Source organism: Battus philenor, unplaced genomic scaffold (assembly GCF_028537555.1).
Source record: "Battus philenor isolate CCGP_79_NKW_IND1 unplaced genomic scaffold, ilBatPhil1.0.hap1 SCAF_20, whole genome shotgun sequence".
Taxonomy (NCBI): Eukaryota; Metazoa; Arthropoda; class Insecta; order Lepidoptera; family Papilionidae; genus Battus; species Battus philenor.
Genome location: NW_027181683.1, coordinates 10,891,175 through 10,912,087, shown reverse-complemented (window position 1 = coordinate 10,912,087; position 20,913 = coordinate 10,891,175). Strand labels below are relative to the sequence as shown.

Sequence of the window (20,913 nt, the reverse complement as noted above, 5' to 3'; positions counted from 1 at the left end):
ATAACAGGCTGTGGAAAAAATTAAACTCATTAAAATGCATATGTCGAAGGTCTAAAATTCGTAACCAAATAAAGTTAAATAAGAATGTCATATTCTATTGTTTTAATGTATTGTGTACCAGGGAACACTCGCGTGCCCACCATGGACACTCGCACGCCCACGGCCACGTGCACGCCCCTCCCTCCTCAATGTCCTCCGTGGCCTGGATGGTCATCATGGGCGACGGCCTGCATAACTTCACGGACGGCATGGCGATCGGTGAGTTACATCTGGATTTTTCAACGGCTCCTTGTTCAGGTGACTTTGTACGTACTGGGTTACCATCATCATAATTTCAGTTTCCTGCTGCCTCTACAGGTTTCCAATCTACCGTACCTAGCAAGGTGATTTGTCCACGTGTAGTGTATTTAAAAAACTACGGACGATTACCATTGGGATTTTAGCGGGTATCCAAAAAACTGTCGTACTCTTAGTGGGCGGTTAGTAGTGTGGTTGTAAAGTATTGCATAATCTTATTGAGCAACTTCCTCACCAAGTGGTTTTCCTCGCAGGGGCGGCGTTCGCGTCGAACATCGCCGGCGGTTTCTCCACGGCCATCGCTGTCCTCTGTCACGAGCTTCCACACGAACTGGGTAAGGCTTTTTTTAAATTTGGGATCACTACTAACCAAAAGTATCAAAATTCTGAAATCCATGTTAAGTATATATGTATGTATGTATATATATGAATATTTTTAAAATTAAAACAGTTCTTAATATTTTATGAGTATGTAATATATATTTTAATATTACTTCATTTAGGAGAATTAAACACTAAAAATAATTTTTTAAACTTTTGGGACGTATTCCTAAATTTTATATATGTCAATCGGATTTATTAAACTATCTTCTAACGAAACGTATCTATAATGTAAAAAAAAAAGTTGGGTGTGTTTGCCTATTGTAGTCATATACAGCCATGGTCGTAAATATATTCAAATTGAGAATGTGTTGCACTTTATATAATTACTAGCTGATCCCGTAAACGTTGTTTTGCAAAAAAACATTTAAGGGTTGATCGTAGAGGGGTAAAAATTTAGGGTTGTATGTATTTTTAATGCCACATTATAAAAAAATCAAAAAATTTCGTCAAAAAATTAAAAAAAATTTAAGGGTGAACAACCTTTATCACTTAGGGGTATTGAAAGTAGATAGTAGACGATTCTCAGACCTACTGAATACGCATATAAAATTTGGTAAAAATCGGTCAAGCCGTTTCGGATGAGTACGGTAACTAACATTGTGTCATGGAAATTTTATATATTAGATATATGTAATATGTGTTGTGTGCGGCGCAGGTGACTTCGCGGTGCTACTGAAGGCTGGCATGTCGGTGCGACGCGCCGTGTGCTACAACGCGCTGTCGTCGGCGCTATGCCTGGCGGGCATGGTCTGCGGCGTGCTGGCGGGGCATGCGCCCTCCGCCACGCGCTGGCTCTTCGCTGCCGCCGCCGGCATGTTCCTCTACATCGCGCTCGTCGACATGGTCAGTCAATCACTCACTCCGTACCACCGCAAAACAAGTGTTCCTACATTAATCTATCCGCTCCTGTGGTAACTCCATCAACTTCTGTATACTATATCAAATCAATTGTTTATATAACACCCACTATATGTAGTTAGAAGAAATAATTTAAACATATCAAGTTTGTTATACCTTTCTGTGTAAGGTAAATATCAAGTAGGCAGTACGTACAATATGTGATGCCCTCGAATAGTCCACATTCAACTTCTTACACAGAACTTAACATATATGCTTATAGTCCTGTGATAAATATAAGAATATCACTCGTTTTTGATTAAAGGTTTTGATTCAAATAAAATTAAACAAGGATAATAGAGCAGTGTACCAACATGTTCCATGCAGTTCTCTTTATGGTTCATTGCATCATGTAATCCCACCAATGTAATCAACTTCATTGTTCCAGTATCTACGAAATTGAATTTTTAGTTAAATTGTGCAATATGAGAGACTTTGCAGATCGTAAATATGACTCCATTACGATGGGTCGGCACTAATATGTATATATATATATATATATATATATATATATATATATATATATGTATATATGTGTATATATATATATATATATGTGTATATATATATATATGTATATATATGTATATTGTTTACTGATTTATTATAACATTAATTTCAGATGCCAGAGCTAAGCACATCCCACAGTAAAGAAGGAACACTATGCCAGTGCATCCTCCAGCTGATGGGGCTGGCGTCCGGCATCGGCATCATGCTCGTCATTGCCATGTACGAGCACGACCTCAAGAACTTGTTCAGCTAGACAAGGTGCACCCGGACGACCCAGTGATAAGTGCTATAAGTGAAAATGTTCCAATACAATAAACCCAAAGTGTCAAATTATAAAAAAAACGGTGAAACTAAAGTGAATCGAGTGTACGAATTTCGAATTTTCTAAATGTAAGTATTTTCCTAACTTCAATTATATTGGGGTCTTAATTAAATTATGATCGGAATGGTCATATTGACCGTGTTTAGACTATACGTGAAATGGAATAATTGCGTTTATTATGTAACTTAATTTGCATTGTATTAAGTACAAAGAGAAATTTTATGTCATCCATTTCTATATAACAACCGGCATGGATCTTGAGCATTGAATGTAACACAGTAGAAATAAATACCAAGATATACAAGTTGATCTAAATTCTGCCTTAAGAAAAAGTCGTATATAAGAAAAAATAAAAATAAATACTAATTTTACACAATTAAAAAATATTGCAGTTCACCAATAAGAAGAAATATACTAAACAAAATTTAATTTCTAATATGAATCTCTAAATTTTATTTTTTAATTCTAATTTTGACAGCTTGTAGAGCTTATACAACGAAATACAATGAGGAGAGTAATGTATCCCCTGGTTTTGGTCCAGTCTTAATAAATATACAAGCTTCTTGACATAGTTGTAAAATTGATAATTATTTGCATTTATATATGTTTTCACTGTAAAATTAATAATTATTTTTGTTTAATACTCATATAATATACTTAATTATTACATTTTTACCTAAATTTTTATGGGATAATCTATAGTTTCTAATCAAACCAGATTTTTTAAAGTTTTGATACAACTTTGGCATGCTTTACCTTGTAAAAAGTGTTGAGTGTAACATGTTTAAAATCTCTTAGATATATAATTGAACATGCATAACTAGGCATATTTTTTATAGAATGCTTAAAGTCCATGTCGGTTTATATATAGACATTAGCAAATGCTATTTAAATATTTGTCCAACTGGTCAAGAGTGTATTTAGTGTAATATTCATTTAATGAGGTGCTTCGTCACTCCCTTGGTTCCATTTCGTTTTGGTAAGCAGTTCCTAAGAATATTATTTCTTGAACATGTCCCTCAAGGGATGTGTCCACTTGCTGTTATAACGAAATCATTGTGATGTACTTAGGCAGTGCTCAACTCCTTGCGTTGTAAAGTTTAAGCATTAACTTAGAAAATACTTAATCATGTAACAACTTACTTAATAGGATTTATAATAAAATTATGAATTTGTGAACATGTTATTTATTTATTTACAAATCCTCGTTGTAATAACATATTGGAGTGTATCCAGTGCATATTATCTTAATAAATTAACTAAAATAAGATAGTGATGATGCCTCTACAAATCAATATGTTCTTTATTAATTTCATGTTGTTTAACACATTATTTTGTTAAAACCATAGAAAAAAAATGTTTTCAATACATATTACCTCTTATTCTCTATAGGAAAATTATCATCCAATATACCTAATACTTTTTGTGGCCCTTATTTTTTCTTTTTGGTTCACTCCTATTTAGGGTAAGAACTGTGACTTTTTTTTCAGTTTTAATAATTTCTTCAGTTATTTCTTTTACTTGGTTCTCCTCTTCCAGGCATCACATTTTTCTCTCTTTTCCTCTATAATCATCACAACTTGTTTTGAATATCCCTTATATTGCCAATGAGGACTTATGATTTTCACATGTGATCTCTCACTCTTATGGCAAACTCAGTCACTTAAGAAGTCATGGAGAGACAAGAATCAGAAATGAAGAGACCATAGATAAACCAAAGTAACTGACATAACACAGCAGATTGGTATGTTGAAGTGGTAAGTGAGCAGTCTACACAGCACACAGAACAGATGGTTGCTGGTGCAGATGGTGGCCTTTAGGTCCTGTACTGGACACCATGGACCAGCAAGATCAATGTAGGATGTGATGTATGTGTGTGATGATAAAATATAAAAGTAAAAAGGATGTAGATAGTCAAAAAGATTTTATTCTCAATAATATCTTATAAAACGGGTGTGTATAAAATATAGTTATACTCAAGGATTTTAAAGAAAGAGCTCAAGGCGTGACTCTCTTGGGGTCACGCGGGAACATTGAAGTCTTTCTGATGTTGTCCAGCCCTAAGTACAACATCACTACACGTTCCAAGCCTATGCCGCCGCCTGCAATGATGAAAAAATGGTAATTATAGTAAAGGGGACAAATAATACATTTTACATTAAGGTGTTAAGTTGTTATTAGGAGTACTGAATTTAATCTATAATTAGATTTTTTTAGTGATTTCTAAACCAAACTGTTAAAGCAGCAGAACTAAAAGTGAACTGTCACATTCGGTTAAGTTCGTCAAACTGTCAAGTGCACAAAAAATTGTTCGCTGATATGAAATATTGTAAGATAATATTCACCTGCGTGAGGCGGGCAGCCCAGCCTGAACGATTCGATGTACGCTGCGATCTTGCTTATGTCTGCAAATAATTGTACCAAATTAGCATATATTACAAATCAAGAAAATAGATAAAAACTTAAAGTTTTTGAGCGGTATTTCTGATGTGAATTTAGTTTTTTATTTGTAAAATCAAACTGGAACATAATTGAAGAAGTTACCATTCAAAAAATTAGTAAATAGTGTTATGTATATCTGGCTACAGAGATATACAAACATCTAGTGTAAGTAAAAACAAGTCTACTTCAAATAAAGAAACCTATTTATGAACTAGTTTACCTCAACATTTGTATTAGAATATGAACAATAATGGTTACAGATTTTAGCTAATTCTAGTAATTCCGTAATGTCATGAGGCTTTTTTTATGTGGTCCCTATTCTTTTTTTAAGTAAATTCCCTATTGGAAAGAAATATCTCTGCATTTAATTGGTGCTTTATTGAAAGTATTGGCTCAAAATTTGTTTTTTCTTCAACTGATGCATTGTGTGAGAAACTGTCAGCTACACGTACAGTTGGTTCGGGTGATTTTCCAGTCTCACTTTAAACCTCCTGCTACAGGGTTTAATTTACTGTTGCTGCAATTCAGACATCTTTAGAAACCATGGAGCATTTGATATAATAGTCAAATGATGTTATATAAATTGTCAAATAAAAATAGCTAATTAATTGAATAAATAAAAGTAAAATTAAGAATAATAAAAATGATTATCAAAGAAAACAAGATAAAAGAAAGGGAAATGTGTGAAAGAAAATTTAAAAAAAGAAATGTATACAAAATTGTCAAAAATATTTTTACCTAAAACTGTAATGGGGAAAGGAGCCCCACAACACAAAGCAGGGTGAAAGATAGGCCCACAAAAACGGGAGCCATTTTAAAAAAAATTGATACAAAACTCACCGATGGCATGGTGGCGTGCACGCTCCGTCAGGAACTCCGGGTCATGAATCCTTTGGGCGCCACTAAGGATCTCTTCGCCTCGCATGAACATGTCATAGGAATTTGAAGCTTTCTGTAAATGTGTTATATGATATATATTTCATTATCAACATATAATCATTTATCATGAGCACTTGTTTATGTCATGATAAGAATATTAGAGCTCAATTTGATACAAACTAGAATCAGATTGAACTTCCCCATATCGACATCCTTCATTTTAAAGCTACAAGTGTTCTGAGAAGAGCCTATACCAAACTCAGACGTGTCTACTTATTATACTTACTTTTGAAACAGTATTAGAACAATTCATTCCCAAGGCTCACACTATAATAAGATAAGTTTTGTTTTTAAAAACTTATATTTACTATGTGATAATATAGTAGTTTATTTAATGGAATCAGGCGTTTCCTCGCGAAAGTCCATCCTAAGTAAGAAAACGACCAATATTTAGCCACTTCTTTACTCTCACTTTAGTAATTTGGTGGTGGCGGTTGTGTGATTCGCATTGTTTGCCGCATACGCATTTACCAGCGGGCTGGCGGGCGGTGCATTTCATTGCACGACTACCACTGCATGTGCGGAAGTGGCTAAATATTGGTCCTTTTCTTACATAGTAGTTTATTCTAACACCATATAGCAGGGGTGGCCAAGCTCCTTGATAGTTTGAGCCATTTTTCGAAATTTGAAAATTTTCGCGAGCCGCAAATTAATACGTATTTCAAACACGCAAAGGAATTTTTTTTTACTAAAATTATATTTATTGAAATTATAGAACAAAAGTACAAAATATGTACATTGAAGTTAAATATAATACTTAAGATGCCAGTTAGTTAATTATGATTAGATTAGATGGATTTTGCTAATTTTATGGTGGAATAATATTAATAATTATTCACACCAGTAATTTGTTTCAATTTCCCAGTAGTCAACATTAGTTATATAAAATTAAATATTGTAATAATTCGACAATCAATCCGAGCCAAAAATAATCGTCCAAAGATATTGCTCTCAAGAGTTATTAAATTTATCAATATTAGAGAAAGGTAATACATATATAAATGTATTAACATATATAGAATCTGTGTTTGGCACTAATCAGTGTAACATTACTTCTAAGGATGCCCCGTGGAGAGGTGAAACACGTGTTGAGTGATTTGGCGGTGGCGGTTGTGTAATTCGCATTGTTTGCCGCATATGCATTTATCAGCGGGCTGGCGAGCGGTGCACTTTGTTGCACGACTACCACTGCATGTGCGGAAGTGGCTAAATATTAGTCTTTTTCTTACTTAGCATGGACTTCCGCAAGGTAACTCCTGATTCCATTAAATATATGTATATATATATATGTATATATATATATATATATATATATATATATATATATATATATATATATATATATAAATGTAAGAGTACTTACCGGGTTGTTGGGATCGGGCATCGTGTAGAAAGGTCGCACGGCTAGCGGGTACTTGTCCAGGATATAGAAGTCCGTGTCGTACTTGGCCCTCACCAGCCTGCCCAGCAGCTTCTCATCCGGGGTAGACAGGTCATCCTCCTCGCCCAGAGTAACACCTGCGATCACATGATTATTTTTACGTGTCAAAATAGGAGTCGATATAAATGCCACTGGTACTTAAAGGATGTGTTTCACGGCACCTAGGTAACAATAGCCACGGATGTATACTGATTATGTGCCAAATATAGCTTGTTATAGCTTCGTATCGCTAACGAGACAACACCTCGCTTTCCTCGAGAGTACTCCTTAAATACCGCTAGCAAGTAATTTCTGGTTCGTCGCATGTCCAGATGTGTGGTAAAGAATCTATAAAGCCACCTGCACTACCTACCAGCTCCTGTGAAAGGTGCAGCAAAGCGAGAGACGCGTAATAGAGCCCGCGTAACTTTTTTTCTCTTAATTACCCCTTAAGCATCTTTATGATGTCGCGCCGTCAGCCCCGACTCGCTCGATCGTGAAATTCATCCTTTGTTTCCTACGATCTACTTTATCTCGGATATGTAAACGGCCGTTACATTATGTAACACGAACAAATCAATTGTATTTATTTTATGATTAATTCATATTATTATATAGTGACTACTTGTGGACTTTTTATAAAGAATGCCAGAAGAGCCAAATTTGATGGAAACTAGAACCAACATCTTTCTAAAGCAGTATTGCAGTATTTATCAATCCAGAGGTCTATACTAATGTAGTAAATGACGGGGAAATTTCTGCTTAACTCTGGGCGACTTTTTTTCTTCCCCTTACATATGTCTATTAAAAACATTGAAATAGACAAGAGTCGAACACAACATTCCAAAGGCATGCTACCTATGAACTCATTTACGGCGTAATAATTCTTAGAACTTTCTTCTTTGACATTTTTTAAGACACTGCAATAGGTTTGTGAAAATTATCTGGTATCCTATTATAAAAGAGTATTTATTGGACATAAAAAACATTTTCAAACTCGAAGACGAATCCTATGCATACAAAACTTACTCTTGTATCTGGTATTTATATCAAGTATATCATCTAGTAAGTATATAAGTATATCTATCGTCTAAGAGGTCTGAATAAAGACCAACCTATCCACAATCTTCGTAGAATAATCTGTTACTTCCGCCTCATTGCTCGGAGGAGCTCGGATAATCCGGAGAAGCTAATGTTTGTCAGCAATGGAGGGTAAACAAGCCAGAGAGAGATCACCCACTCGCCGGACTGACGACAATGTCATAAAAGTGCAACACCACTGCGGAAGGCTCCTTAAAGGTTTCACAGAATAGGACAGCCTTGAAAAATATAGCAGCATAAACTGACACGTTTGACTACGACACTCAGTCATGAGGAAGTAATGAAGAGATAGAAGAAGAAAATATACTTCCTAAAAAAATCGGTATTTTTGTGTGGTAGTAGCATTCAATTTTTTTTTATTGTTTGCTTAATATCAACAGCATTTACTAAACAATATCTTATTTGTGCAAATGGGATGACAAACTACACTTTATTGTAGGTGACTACAAAATTAGTTACTTTTATTCATCTGTCTATCGCTAAGTAATGTCTTAGTGAAAATTTTCAAGCAAAGATGTAACCAATTATGTGTTTTCTGGTGGAATGGTGCATTTCTTTTAACAATCAATTTTTTCATTCATTCATGCTTGTATACATTGCCCATAGAAAAAGTCTCTAGACATCTTTATCATCACAGTTCAACTTTGGTGTCCTAGGGTAACAGTGCAGCCAATCATTAATTACATCTTCATCAGCTAAGTTATTATTAAATAAGTTAAATATAACCGGAGTATTATGCCATGGTAGTAGCATTAGACTAACCTGCTTCCTTGAGCATCTGTATCGCTTGTGGGAACTCTAGCCTGAGCGGTGGGTCGAGGAACTTGAACGGTTCCACCTTGAACTGCTGCCCTACGGTTGCTATCTCTGTCGCGAACCTGGAGGATTGTCAAAAGTTTCATCATCGTCATATCAGCTGCTAGAAGACCGCAAAGCATAATAGTCCTGCTCCAAAGTGGCTATTGGGGATATATCATAATCGGCAAGCTTGGCATGAGGGTTGGAGATCGCAGTATATATGAGGGTATATTTGACGCTGCTGTCCATCCTCTAGGAATTTGCTCGTGAGCAGTGACAATCCTTTATAATAAATGCACTAAGTGTAATATACAAGATTGTATATATTTTGGATTGGAATTCAGTTAAGGGATTTGTACATTTTTTTATTATACACTTTAAAAATCATAATAAAACACTTTTATTAAAGAAACTGTGGTTCCAAAAAAAATGTTAATATTTTTTTATATTCTTTATTGCACATGTTAGAAAACATATAACTAGTTATATAATAATATAGCAAAAAAGCACAATGGTAAATTGAGGCAATTTCTTCTGGATAAACATAGTATGGAAATAGTAGAAGTATAAATAACGGGTATTAAATGTGTACAAAACATACATATATACAAATATACATACGTTAAAAATACATTTATATGTATATAGCATATATTTATAATAAATAAGATATAATACATTTTATAAATATAATTCAATAATCAATAAAAATGCAAAACTGACTAAACTTAAAGGTTTTTGTTTAGTAAGTAATAAGAGATTTGTTTAGTAAGAATTTTTTAAAATAGGGAATCTCCTAAAGCAATATTTTTGGTGTCGTTTAAACCATTCATTTTGAATAGTGTCCACCATACATTAATTCACAGCAAATGTGCTGACGAGAGTTTTAGAAGATCTCAAGGAAAATATAAAATATTTAAAGTGTTATTTAGGATTGTGACGTCACTCACTGGTCTTGCAGGCCGCGGAACATCTCGGTGAATGTGGCGCCGATGGTGTCCAGCACTTCGTGGTAGTGGTTCTTAAATGCCATCTCCAGATCCAGCCCCACGAACTCCGTGAGGTGACGGTGAGTGTTCGAGTCCTCAGCTCGGAACACGGCACCCACCGTGAACACCTATAAACATTATACAGGGCGTTTCAATATAGGTGTAATAGCTTATTATAAACAGACAGGCCGACGGAATCATCATGTTAATTGAATTTTATTATCTATTATATTGATATAAACAGTATAATAACTATAGTATGTAATTTAGCCATTAGTAAATTTATATAAGGTGTTTTTTATCTTTGCGATAATTTTCAAGTTTTATTTTACTTTTAATTTTGTATTATATTAATTTTTAATTATAAATTAAAATTTTTTTTCACCTTTACCTTTATTAATCTGTCATCTGTAAAGGTTAACTGGTAGAGAATGGCTTCGGCATTAAATTCGCCCATAAGTCGGTTGTGTAAGAAAAATAAATAAATTAATTATATTAAATATAAAATGCATTCCTTAGTCTAGCCTAATTACATTTCTATACAACTAGATGTTACTTATCAAGAAATATGTTATTAGAAAACCATTGTTTTACAGGATTTCTTCTTTGCAGTCATGTTTGTATATTCTAAATTATTTGAAACGACATTCAAAACGGGGCAACTTAAGTTTGTATACACCTTCTTTTTTTAGCCAATAAACACTCACTGAAACCTCATCCAAAGATCGATTCGATAACCAGTCTCGCGCCGCCCACCACCAGCGATTTTACACAACTTTAACAATATTGTTAATCCACCCAGTGGGATCCTTTCTACCAGCTTGTCGTCCTCAAGAACCTTTCGACCCCGACGTCTAACGGTTGCACGAGCAATTCTTCGAGTTACGTGGGTTACCTTGGTTCTTCTGCGGATCTCTTCATGGTTGATTCGATTTAGTAAAAATTCGAGAAATTCGTAAGGAATTCAAGCATAGCTCCATTGCTCTTTTGGTTGACTATGAGTATTCTTATGAAGCCCATCGTATGCAACCACATCTCAGATCCATTAATCATCACCGGCAACACACTGATCACACCTTCGTTTTAAGACACTGCTGTATTAGTACGAGATGTTTCAGAAATTTTCCGAACGTGGCCCATTTGAATTGGATTCACATACTAGTGCTAAATATATCGGTTTTTTATAGTGTTGCCAAAACCGCTGAAAGACAGCTAGGTGGGGGCCTTGGCAAAAGGAAACGAACGCCGCCGAGGAGCACTGACGGCGGACTAACGGAACGCAGCGCCCATTACTCCCCCCTCCCGTCTTGCCGCGCGGATACTAAGGCGCGGTACAGCCGTTTCGGTAGCACTATAGTAAATTTGAATACTTGTCAGGACCTTATCGAAGTCAGCTGCTATCGCCATTTGCTTGTAGAGCTGTGGGCTTTGCGCCAGGTATGCTGACGACTTGAAGTAAGAGACGGTGAACACATTGGCGCCACCCTCAGAAGCCGCGGAGATGATCTTCGGCGTGTGTATCTCTACGAATCCTGTAATACATAAAAAAGCACGTGTAAACACATTCTTACAATAGAGAAGTTAAAGAATATTCCAATCATATTCCTTCTCTTCACTGGGTTTTATGGACTAACGACATAATCATGATCGAACCGATAATCGAGGCGATTGTTGAGAGAGGCTTAAGTCTTGACTGGAGAGGTGTCGACCCATGGACTCGAACTTGGAATACTTTATCTATAATGCAGTCACTGCTATTTATATAAAAAAAAAATTGTGTGAATCTTAAAACCAATGGTATATCACTGCTATTTTAGTCACATGACACTTACGATGGAGCGAGACAGATGCCTAGAAATAGGTGTAGCTCTGCACTTTACTTTGGTACGACATTATCCTAACATTAACCCTTGGGGCACACCAGTTCCAAGAACATTTGGCAACATCGCGCTATACCGCAATTGTATAAATTTTACCACATTACGCCCCTATTTATAAAGAGCATTAACTATATTACATATTTCATGGAAACAGGCAACTTTGAGACACCAAGGACAAAGACAAAAGACAAACAAGCGATTCCAACGATAAAGAGAAGGACAAACTATGTGTGACATACATATATTATTGTCTTTGGCGTTGTATCAGCTCATAGATGCCCACTGTAAGGCCTAGTCCTTTCTCCAAAGATATCTACAGGAGATATACCATGATTGCCACTCTTATCGGATAGATTGGCGATTGCAGTGTGATATTATGGTACACACAAGACTGTTGTCCATCCTTTGGAAACTTGTCCGAGATAATGCAACCCTATATATTAAATGCACATAATGTAAATTACATAAAATTTTGTCCCGGGATTCGAACCCGTTCACAATAGAAGGTCTCAGTCCTCTAACCCACTCCGTTATCTCTGCTCAACTCTGCTACTATCTTTCCGAAGGGAAGCTTCTGTCCCAGCGGTGGGAAGACCACACAGCTAATAAAATACAATGATTTACTATTTCTATATACTTGTGTTGCTACAGTAGCAACTAAAAATAAAGGTTAACCAATTACATATCATCATTGTAACGTACGCCGATAGACGGCCACTGCAAGGCATTGACCTCCCCGAAAGACCGCCACAACTTCATATGAGCTTCATAAATTAAAAAGTTGTACGTTTTTTTAACAATTTCGTCTTTTTTAATATAGCAGCTGTAGTTATTTTTCATTCTAAATCAATTCATATATATATGAGTGTGACCCAGTGATCTGGGTGACCGGAAAGTAATATCGTTTCTGTCTACTTATTTTACAGATAAACAAATAAATGGTTTTTACCGCTCCGGCATCGAAAATTTGTATACTAGATGGCAAAATGTTGTTAATAACGAAGGTGACTATGTTGTTGATTAGAAATAAAAACTTGTTAAAAATGTACTCGCGTAAAGCTTAAGAAAGCGATAGAACTTCTGTATGTATATATATATATATATGTAGGTGTGTGTGTATGTTTTCCATTTGTGTGCTGACTTATAACTCAATAATCATAAAAGGTTTAAATAGTTGAAATGTGACACAAATATGTAGTAGAGAGATCACCTAAGGATGGATTTCGGGTAAGTGGTTATGAGACAGCAGGAACAGACGTTTACCTTTCTTGGACAGGATGTCGCGGAAGAGTCTGCAGACACCAGCCTCGATGCGGAAGATGGCCTGATTGGCTGGCGTACGCAGGTCCAGTACACGGTTATCCAATCTCGTGTCCTGGTTCACTCGGATCCTCAGCGCTTCGGGGTCCTAGTGGACGCCACATAATTTTTATATGTATGACTATATGTGACATAGACTTAATGGTATCAACTACAAAATACACACAGGTGTCAAAGCTATATACATAATAGCAATGCATAATTAAAGCTTTTTTTTTTCTTTTCTTCTCGTTCCCCTATCTCGTGTGGGACAGGGACTTTTTAATTCTAGTAATTTATTCATTTTTTTTATTATTATCATTCTTCTCTTTCATATATCATCTTATCTGTCGTACTGTTTCTTTCATTCTACAATTTTCCCATTTCATTTCATTCCATTAGCCATACATTCATCCTCAACCACTACATTATAGGTTTCCTTACTATTTTATTTTGCAACATTATTTATTTTTACCTATTGCATTTATTACCACCTTCCTGCAGTAGCTGAGGAAGCATACTCTCTCCCCTTTGTCTTGCATGATGGCCGAGATATTCCATCTAATTAAAGCTTTAATGAACATACATCGTTCGTCTCCGGTCTAGAGGCGTCTTCAATCTGCAACGGCAGCTGTGGCTTAGCAGCGGACACCTGCCACAGCTCCACAGCCAGGAGTTCCACTTCGCGCACCGTACAGGACTCCACCGGCGAGCTGGTCTTCACCACCGTACCCTTGACGTCCACGATCGACTCTTTCGTTATGCTGTGAATTATAAATGATTTATTAACTAAACAAATTTTGCTGATACAAATTTAGCTAAAAATTGTCAAAGTCTAATATCTCCAACCAATAGACGCCTACTGCAAGACGAAGTCTTCTCATAGCGATCTCCACGATGACGAGCACGAGCAATGTACTCCGCCCACTGCCACTTTAGACAAGCAATTCTTCGAGCTACGTGACTCATTTCTGATTCGATCACACTTTTTTTTTTCTCTTTCACTTATTTCACCTACTTACATTAATTTATCTCTGCACCAAATGTTTAACATATAGAAATTGCCTTCCACATTGTGTTTAAATAAATAAAAAAAGTAGTTTTGGTACACCGTTTAACTTATGAAAGTAAATGTACCTAGCGACCTAAGAGTAATAACATGATGGAAGGAAGGCGATGAAAGCAAGAAGGAATGAAAGAACAAAATGAAAAATATTATGTAGGAAAAAAGGTGGGAACAAAAGAAATGGAGTAGAATGAAAGCGAGTGAAGAATATAGATAAAAATTTAAAAAACTTATTTGTAAATAAAGACCCTGATCCCAACAAATTAGGGGTACAAGTATAAAAAATGAATGAAAAAATTTGTGATCTCTTTCCAGACCAGGATGCGTTTGTTATCCTTGCATCTTTGTTTAATATTTAGAGTTGTTATTATAACTTAATTTGACTTTCATTTCAATTAATATATTATATTCGTGCATTTGACAATTCGCTATGAACTTCGCCCATTTGTTGATTCGTTATGAAGTTTGCGCGTTTGCCAGTTCACGTGCCGCAGATTTAGAATGCCATTTAACAGCTGCACCAGTCAGCATATCGATTGTTAAATTTACTTATCCATCTCTCATTTAATCAATAAATCTTAGAATCTCATTTCAGAGAGCCTCTCTGAAATATTTTTTACAAATTAGTCAGTACAGCCAGTAAAATATGAATAAAAAGTGTACACTGACTTGCCGGCAAACTTGACCATCTGTTTACTAATGCTTCTCTCTTCGTTGACACTGACCAGCAGCTGCACAGTGCTGGAACTCTGACGGAGGACCGCGAAGCACTGCTTGCCCTTCGCACGTGATGTATGTAGTCGGGCTAGGTACAAGAAAAGATTTATTGTATATTATAAGTCATCTTAAACACATTAATATAAGGTTACTATATAAGTATATTGGTTGTTGGTAAAAAGCTCTTAAGCGGTAAAGTATAGCTTTGTCAACAAAAACGTTTTAAAGCGTGGAGAGATCAATAAAAATGTTGTATTGATTTACTTTTTCTATTGCAATTCTACAGGACAATAATTTCTGGATATATATCTCTATCTTTATAACCCATATGTGTGTAGACCATTAAAATCTAAAAATTATACAGGTGATTTGTTAAAGGTGTAAAGCGGTGAATGTATGCAACAGGTCAATAACTTCTGGCTATACAAAGTCTGTAGGGACAGATAGTACGTATAGATCAATTTTAATATGTAATCGTAAATTTAAAACCTCACCTCGGACCCAAACATCCTGTCCATCCAAAGCAACACCGAGATCCTTTACATCAGTGTATACCCTGTCACGGTGTTCTCCAGATGACTGGATCAATTTACGAATACCATACCGTCCTTCAGAGACATCTGGTTCGACCGAATCGTTCTGTGGCTGTCCAGAGGCTGCCTGAGAAATAAAAAAAAAAATTATTTTAAATTTCATAAAAAGAATAATTCATAGGGAAATAATTTTGGTATTTAAAATTATTTGTCAATGTATCGTTCCATAGGATAATAGATTACATAAAGCTAACAGACTTTTCATCATAGACCACTTTAAAAATTTACTTAGTTCCCTGGTGGATCCCTTTCAGCTACATTTCTGCCATATTCCCAAAACCAAATAGATATACACAAAAGAAAGATTTAACTATAAAAATTTTAATATGTCGATGTCGCTGAACTTCTTCAAAATATTATCTGCTTACATATATAACACGCATCCTAGAATGTTGCCCGTCCTCGTGGAGTCGATTCCGAATGGTTTGACCACTAACGCGTGTAGAGAGTAGTAGATTGCCTTAGCCGGGATTGTAAGGTCCGGGCGGTTGTCGTGCGGTCCCGGCGCGCAGTCAATCGAATGTACCGGTCTTCTTGAGCAGTTGTGTCTCGAATCCTTCCTGATCCAGGTCTTCTAGCCACACTACCTGTCGCCTGGAACCGCTCCCATACGTTTCGAATAGCTCGCCGAGGCGAGATGCAACCGATCTTTGCGATTCTCCCTCTTGAAGCAAAAGAACTGCCCTTGTCGAAGTGTCCACATCCATATGACAACGAGAACCTGGCATTGTAATCGGGAATAATGCCGAAACGAAAAAAACACAGCTAAACAAAGTGTGATCAAAGTATTGCGCTTAAAGCAAGACTGAGAACACAAACGATTGAAAATTTAAGAAATGGATAAATTTAAGCACTTTACTTTTTCGTCTACCCACTTGAAATCAACAAAAAAGTTAACATTTAAAACATCATTATGAACTAATAAACATGTGTGCTAGAAGTGGTAGTGTTTCATTTTGTTAATGATTAGTATATGAGTTATTTATAAACACGATTAGAGACAAAGTTGCGGTGGGCCCTATTTTGTTTTGAGTAGTTTATATGTGAAGTGTACATTTTAGTTTTTTGTTTACAAATTGTGAACCCCTTTGTTTTTGTCACGTCAACTTGTTTTAATAACAATGATATGTTGAACAGTGATATGTTGTTTTAATAATAATATGGACCGTATATTTTGAAAGTGGTGTAAGTCCATTTTTGAGAAAAATGAGCTATCACGTAATTCATGTTTAATTTAATGTAATTTTTTTATATTTAACTAGTCCGTGTTTAATTTCTCAAAAAAAATCCCATGTTTTGTACAAATTAAAATCGGTCGGTAAATGAAATTGCATAATCGTCGATTATGAAAGTGATGTAAGTCCAATTGACAGAGGTAGGTGGCGTAGCAGATGGATGCCGTTCAGTGATTTGTTATTTTTCATTTATTTTATATTACGTGTGACATTACGTTTCAAGAGTTTTAATTTAGGTTAGTTATTCTATTTTTTTTGTTAAAATGGCTAACTTCATATTAACATCAGATAATGATATAGGTAAGAATTAAATTAAAGAAGAACGGGAGAATTTCATTTAAAAAAAATCTCCAAAATGCAATTAAAAAACAGATAAAAAAATTCTAATGGGAACAGGTCAATTGGTTGCAAATATGTTGGTTGAGGTTCCACAAAAGTGCACCATATACCATTTTTTTTATAAAATAACGATGACGGACGCTGAATTTAAAATTATCAATTTATTACTTCTACGTCCTGGGAGACCGTTAAAATTTGAAAAAATCGCCCTGGAGCCTTTGTACCAAAATGAACCACGAAACCACGAAAAATATAAAGACATGAAGCAGCTATTACTCTATATACCTCCGGTGCATCATGGATATTTTGAAACACCACCACATGCAAAGAATAAGTAAATTCTTGTAATCAGTATCTATCAGTATCTTGCAATTATGACACATATGTAACTGGCGTCTAAAATAAAATTTTATGTGTTGTTGTGCGTAGTTGTAAACAAAACTATATTAAAATGAAGTATATTTTAAGCGATATTTGATTTTTCAAAATTGATATTAAACGATTTTTACAATTGTCTAATTTTGAAAGTGGTGTAAGTCCATTTACAGCGCATAAACAAGTGTTATCATAATCTAATTAGCCAAAAACAAATGTACATAAACAAATTAAATGTTGATAAAACAATAGAAATAATGCCAGACCTCATATAATTTGCCTGTATTTTTAAATCAACAAATATATTATATTATATTTAATTCAACAAATATTTAATTTTCTCGAAACAAAAGAAAATGGACTTACACCACTTTCAAAATAAACGGTCCATATGTTTATTGGAATCAATAGATACAAAAAAAAACAAAATAGGGATAAAAATAAATCAAAAAATATAACAAAACAAACAAAAGTACTTATTAAGGAACTAAGACTGTACGCCCGTGCATGCGTATGAAAGCACGCGCGTGCGTGCATGTATGTGTGTGTGAGAGAGAGAGAGAGACAGACTTTATATGTGCATGCATGTGTGTTTATATGTGCGCGTGTGTGTGTTTATATGGGCGCATGTGTGTTATATGTGCACGCGTGTGTGTTTATACGTGCGCTTATGTGTGTGTAATAGTACCTAGTTACCATGTAACCACGAACAAGCCTCAGCACGCTGGCCTTCCATAGCTGGGTTGAATATGTAAGGCTTGTCTCAATAACTGAATAGTACTTGACAATAATAAACAAATAAAAAATATAAACATTGAAATCAGACCCCATCTAACAACTATGTTTGAAGCATATAATTTAAATTAATCAGTAATATCATCTTATTGCCTTAGAAGTTAAAATCCAATATACTACTCTTTAAAATGAAGAACATATTTTGAAAAGACTTATAAATACATATTAATATAAACTACACCTTATGCTCTGCTTTTTTCTGTTGTTTCTCTGCTGCTTTTGCTGCCTTCTTAGCGGCTTTCTTACTAGATGCTGCATCTCCCTCTATAGTAGGTTGGCTTTCACCTGACACCACCATTTTGAATCAAACTGGAAATAAAAATGTATTTGTTGAAAATAAAAATTGCTTAACTATTTAGCATAACTACATTATGCATACATTTAAAAACTAACATAATTTTTTTAAAGAATTCGAACTATGAAATAATTATATTTAGGAAGTGATAATAGTTTCAATGTATGCAAATTAAGACACAAAGTGCCAAACACAGAGTGAACACTAATTGGTGTAACATAACTCCTGAAGATGCCCTGTGGAGGTGTGGAACACGTGTTGAGTGATTTAACAGTGGTAGTTGTGTAATTGGCATTGTTTGCCGCATGCACATTTATCAGCAGGCTGACGAGTGGTGCACTTTGTTGCACGACTATGACTGCTTGTGCGGAAGTGGCTAAATATTGGTCCTTTTCTTACTTAAGATGGACTTCCGCAAAATAACGCCTGATTCCATTAAATAATTGCATGTAAAGCTCGCTAGATGGTCACATCAGAAAATTGCACCTTTATAATATGACAATTTATCTAAAGTTAACAATCAATGAGGCTATCACTGAAACACCCACAACAATTTAATATAAATCAAAATGTAAACAAGAATATCAGTATTACTACAAAGTAATTGAAGTGATTTTAAGCTACATGAATAATAGTATTTAGCAATGAAACATTTTACACATATTAACAAAGCCAGGAAGATAGAAGAACAACATATCTAAAACTATTCATCCTGTCAATAATGAAGCTATTTTATATTGTATTATATTAACAATGGTTTATTTAATGGTTATTGCAATAAACATATATTTATAACTACTCTTTTTTAATTTGCTTTCTGGCCCCAGGTCTTTTTAAGTGACAGTGTACAGTTTATAATTCTCTAAATAGATCTCACATCCACACATCAGATAAAGTTGAAGTACAAGCTTAGTGAAGAGTAAGATGATTAACCAGTTCAGTAAGCAAATAAACTATAGTCAACAGTAACAAGTGAATGCATACAGCTGGCTTTTACCTGGAACAACACCAAGCCTGTATTGCTCTTTAAGAAATTTATGATGGCTAATACTGATAAGACACAACACATTCACCTAATGTTATTAAAATAAACTGTAATGGCTGAAAAACTAAAACCGATAAACTAAACCATAAACATATAAATCAGTATTAACTAACCAGCTTATGAAAGAATTACTGAGAAATACTGTCACCAATTATTCACAAATTTTTTTAAGAAATCATGCAGATTATAAAATAAATGTGATTAATATTTAAGACAATACACATATTTTGTACTTATAAGCTTCCAATGTAATTTCTGTATTTTTAATACACATTCATATATTTTAAACAAATACTCAATTGTGCTTGTGAAACATAACAGATTATGAAGAATGGCTCTGATTGTCAATGAGATTGGCCTAAACTGATGTATACAATGATGCAATGTCTGTGTTAGTTGTTGCTAATAGTGTTACTCACAGCGTAACATATATAATATGTATGTATGTCAACAGTTTACAAACAGCCCTGAGTTCTGCAGATTTAGTTTCTTAATCTATGAAAAATTCTTAGAAAATAACAGATATTTACTGAGCAGAATTAAATATTGTAAAGTATGTGCATAGTAAAATTATATTAATATTTGTTTTAACAAATATTATAACTTTTATATAACATTATTTAGTAACATAATTTATTAATATGAAAAAATACTGAACTATTAGAATGTTATGTTATTTTTCATTTAATTTAAATTTATAAATAATTATTGAAACAATGAGAACAATAACAAATAAATATTGCAGATATGTTTCATCATGTACAATATGATAAATGACTTCAGAACTTTAATAAAGTGTAAATTATTTATATACGCAGAATGACTAACCTCACCACGCAAATTAAAAAGGATAAATGAAATATTTTCCAACACACTACCCGGAAAATATGGTTAAAAAACTTATAAATCAAACAAACGTTAAATGAATTAATCGACGGTTACCTGAATAATGGTGTGTTTTATTAGAGATACAGTCTCACTTGTTCAAATATCTTAAATAAAAACAGAGAATATGATAATATTAGTCCGAACGATAAGGTTATATTTGATAAGTCGGTCACCTTCTTCGACTTTGACATTAGTGTCAATTTATGACATTTTGACTCTATCGATGACGGTACATCGATTTGAATCGATTTTCCTTGTAAATAGTTTTATTTTTAAATTTTAAAAAT

General features: G+C 34.5%; 2 protein-coding genes across 6 annotated transcripts in view; one reads left to right on the top strand and one right to left on the bottom strand.

The window, feature by feature from the left end:
* foi (fear-of-intimacy) overlaps window positions 1-2,748 on the top strand; it is a 45,189-nt gene extending 42,441 nt beyond the window's left edge. For all 4 annotated transcript variants that reach the window (XM_068765622.1, XM_068765624.1, XM_068765623.1 and 1 more), the window contains exons 4-7: window positions 122-258; window positions 552-632; window positions 1,337-1,524; window positions 2,201-2,748. In XM_068765622.1, the coding sequence (XP_068621723.1) occupies window positions 122-258; window positions 552-632; window positions 1,337-1,524; window positions 2,201-2,341 (547 nt within the window). In that variant the 3' untranslated portion in view covers window positions 2,342-2,748. The remainder of the gene's footprint in view (window positions 1-121; window positions 259-551; window positions 633-1,336; window positions 1,525-2,200) is intronic.
* A 1,446-nt stretch (window positions 2,749-4,194) lies between these two features.
* On the bottom strand, window positions 4,195-20,801 carry AspRS (aspartyl-tRNA synthetase). 2 transcript variants are annotated; one of them, XM_068765680.1, is made up of 13 exons: window positions 20,681-20,801; window positions 18,580-18,707; window positions 15,556-15,721; window positions 15,014-15,149; window positions 13,865-14,042; window positions 13,243-13,387; window positions 11,480-11,631; window positions 10,061-10,227; window positions 9,075-9,190; window positions 7,155-7,309; window positions 5,693-5,804; window positions 4,756-4,815; window positions 4,195-4,512 (listed from the first exon to the last, which is right to left on the bottom strand). In XM_068765680.1, the coding sequence occupies exons 2-13, from the start codon at window positions 18,694-18,696 to the stop codon at window positions 4,409-4,411; spliced, it is 1,608 nt and encodes a 535-aa protein (XP_068621781.1). In that variant the 5' UTR covers window positions 18,697-18,707; window positions 20,681-20,801; the 3' UTR covers window positions 4,195-4,408. The 2 variants fall into 2 exon arrangements, with proteins under 2 accessions (XP_068621781.1, XP_068621782.1); XM_068765681.1 differs by lacking the exon at window positions 20,681-20,801 and adding an exon at window positions 20,567-20,669.
* Window positions 20,802-20,913: the final 112 nt, after the last annotated feature.

Bases quoted from the DNA above. Each gene is read 5' to 3' on its own strand.
- AspRS (XM_068765680.1), bottom strand. From the start codon at position 18,696: ATGGTGGTGTCAGGTGAAAGCCAACCTACTATAGAGGGAGATGCAGCA. The intron at 14,043-15,013 runs GTCAGTGTACAC...TATAATTCACAG, and splicing joins ATGGTCAAGTTTGCCGGCAA to CATAACGAAAGAGTCGATCG. The intron at 7,310-9,074 runs GTTAGTCTAATG...ATGTGATCGCAG, and splicing joins ACAGATGCTCAAGGAAGCAG to GTGTTACTCTGGGCGAGGAG.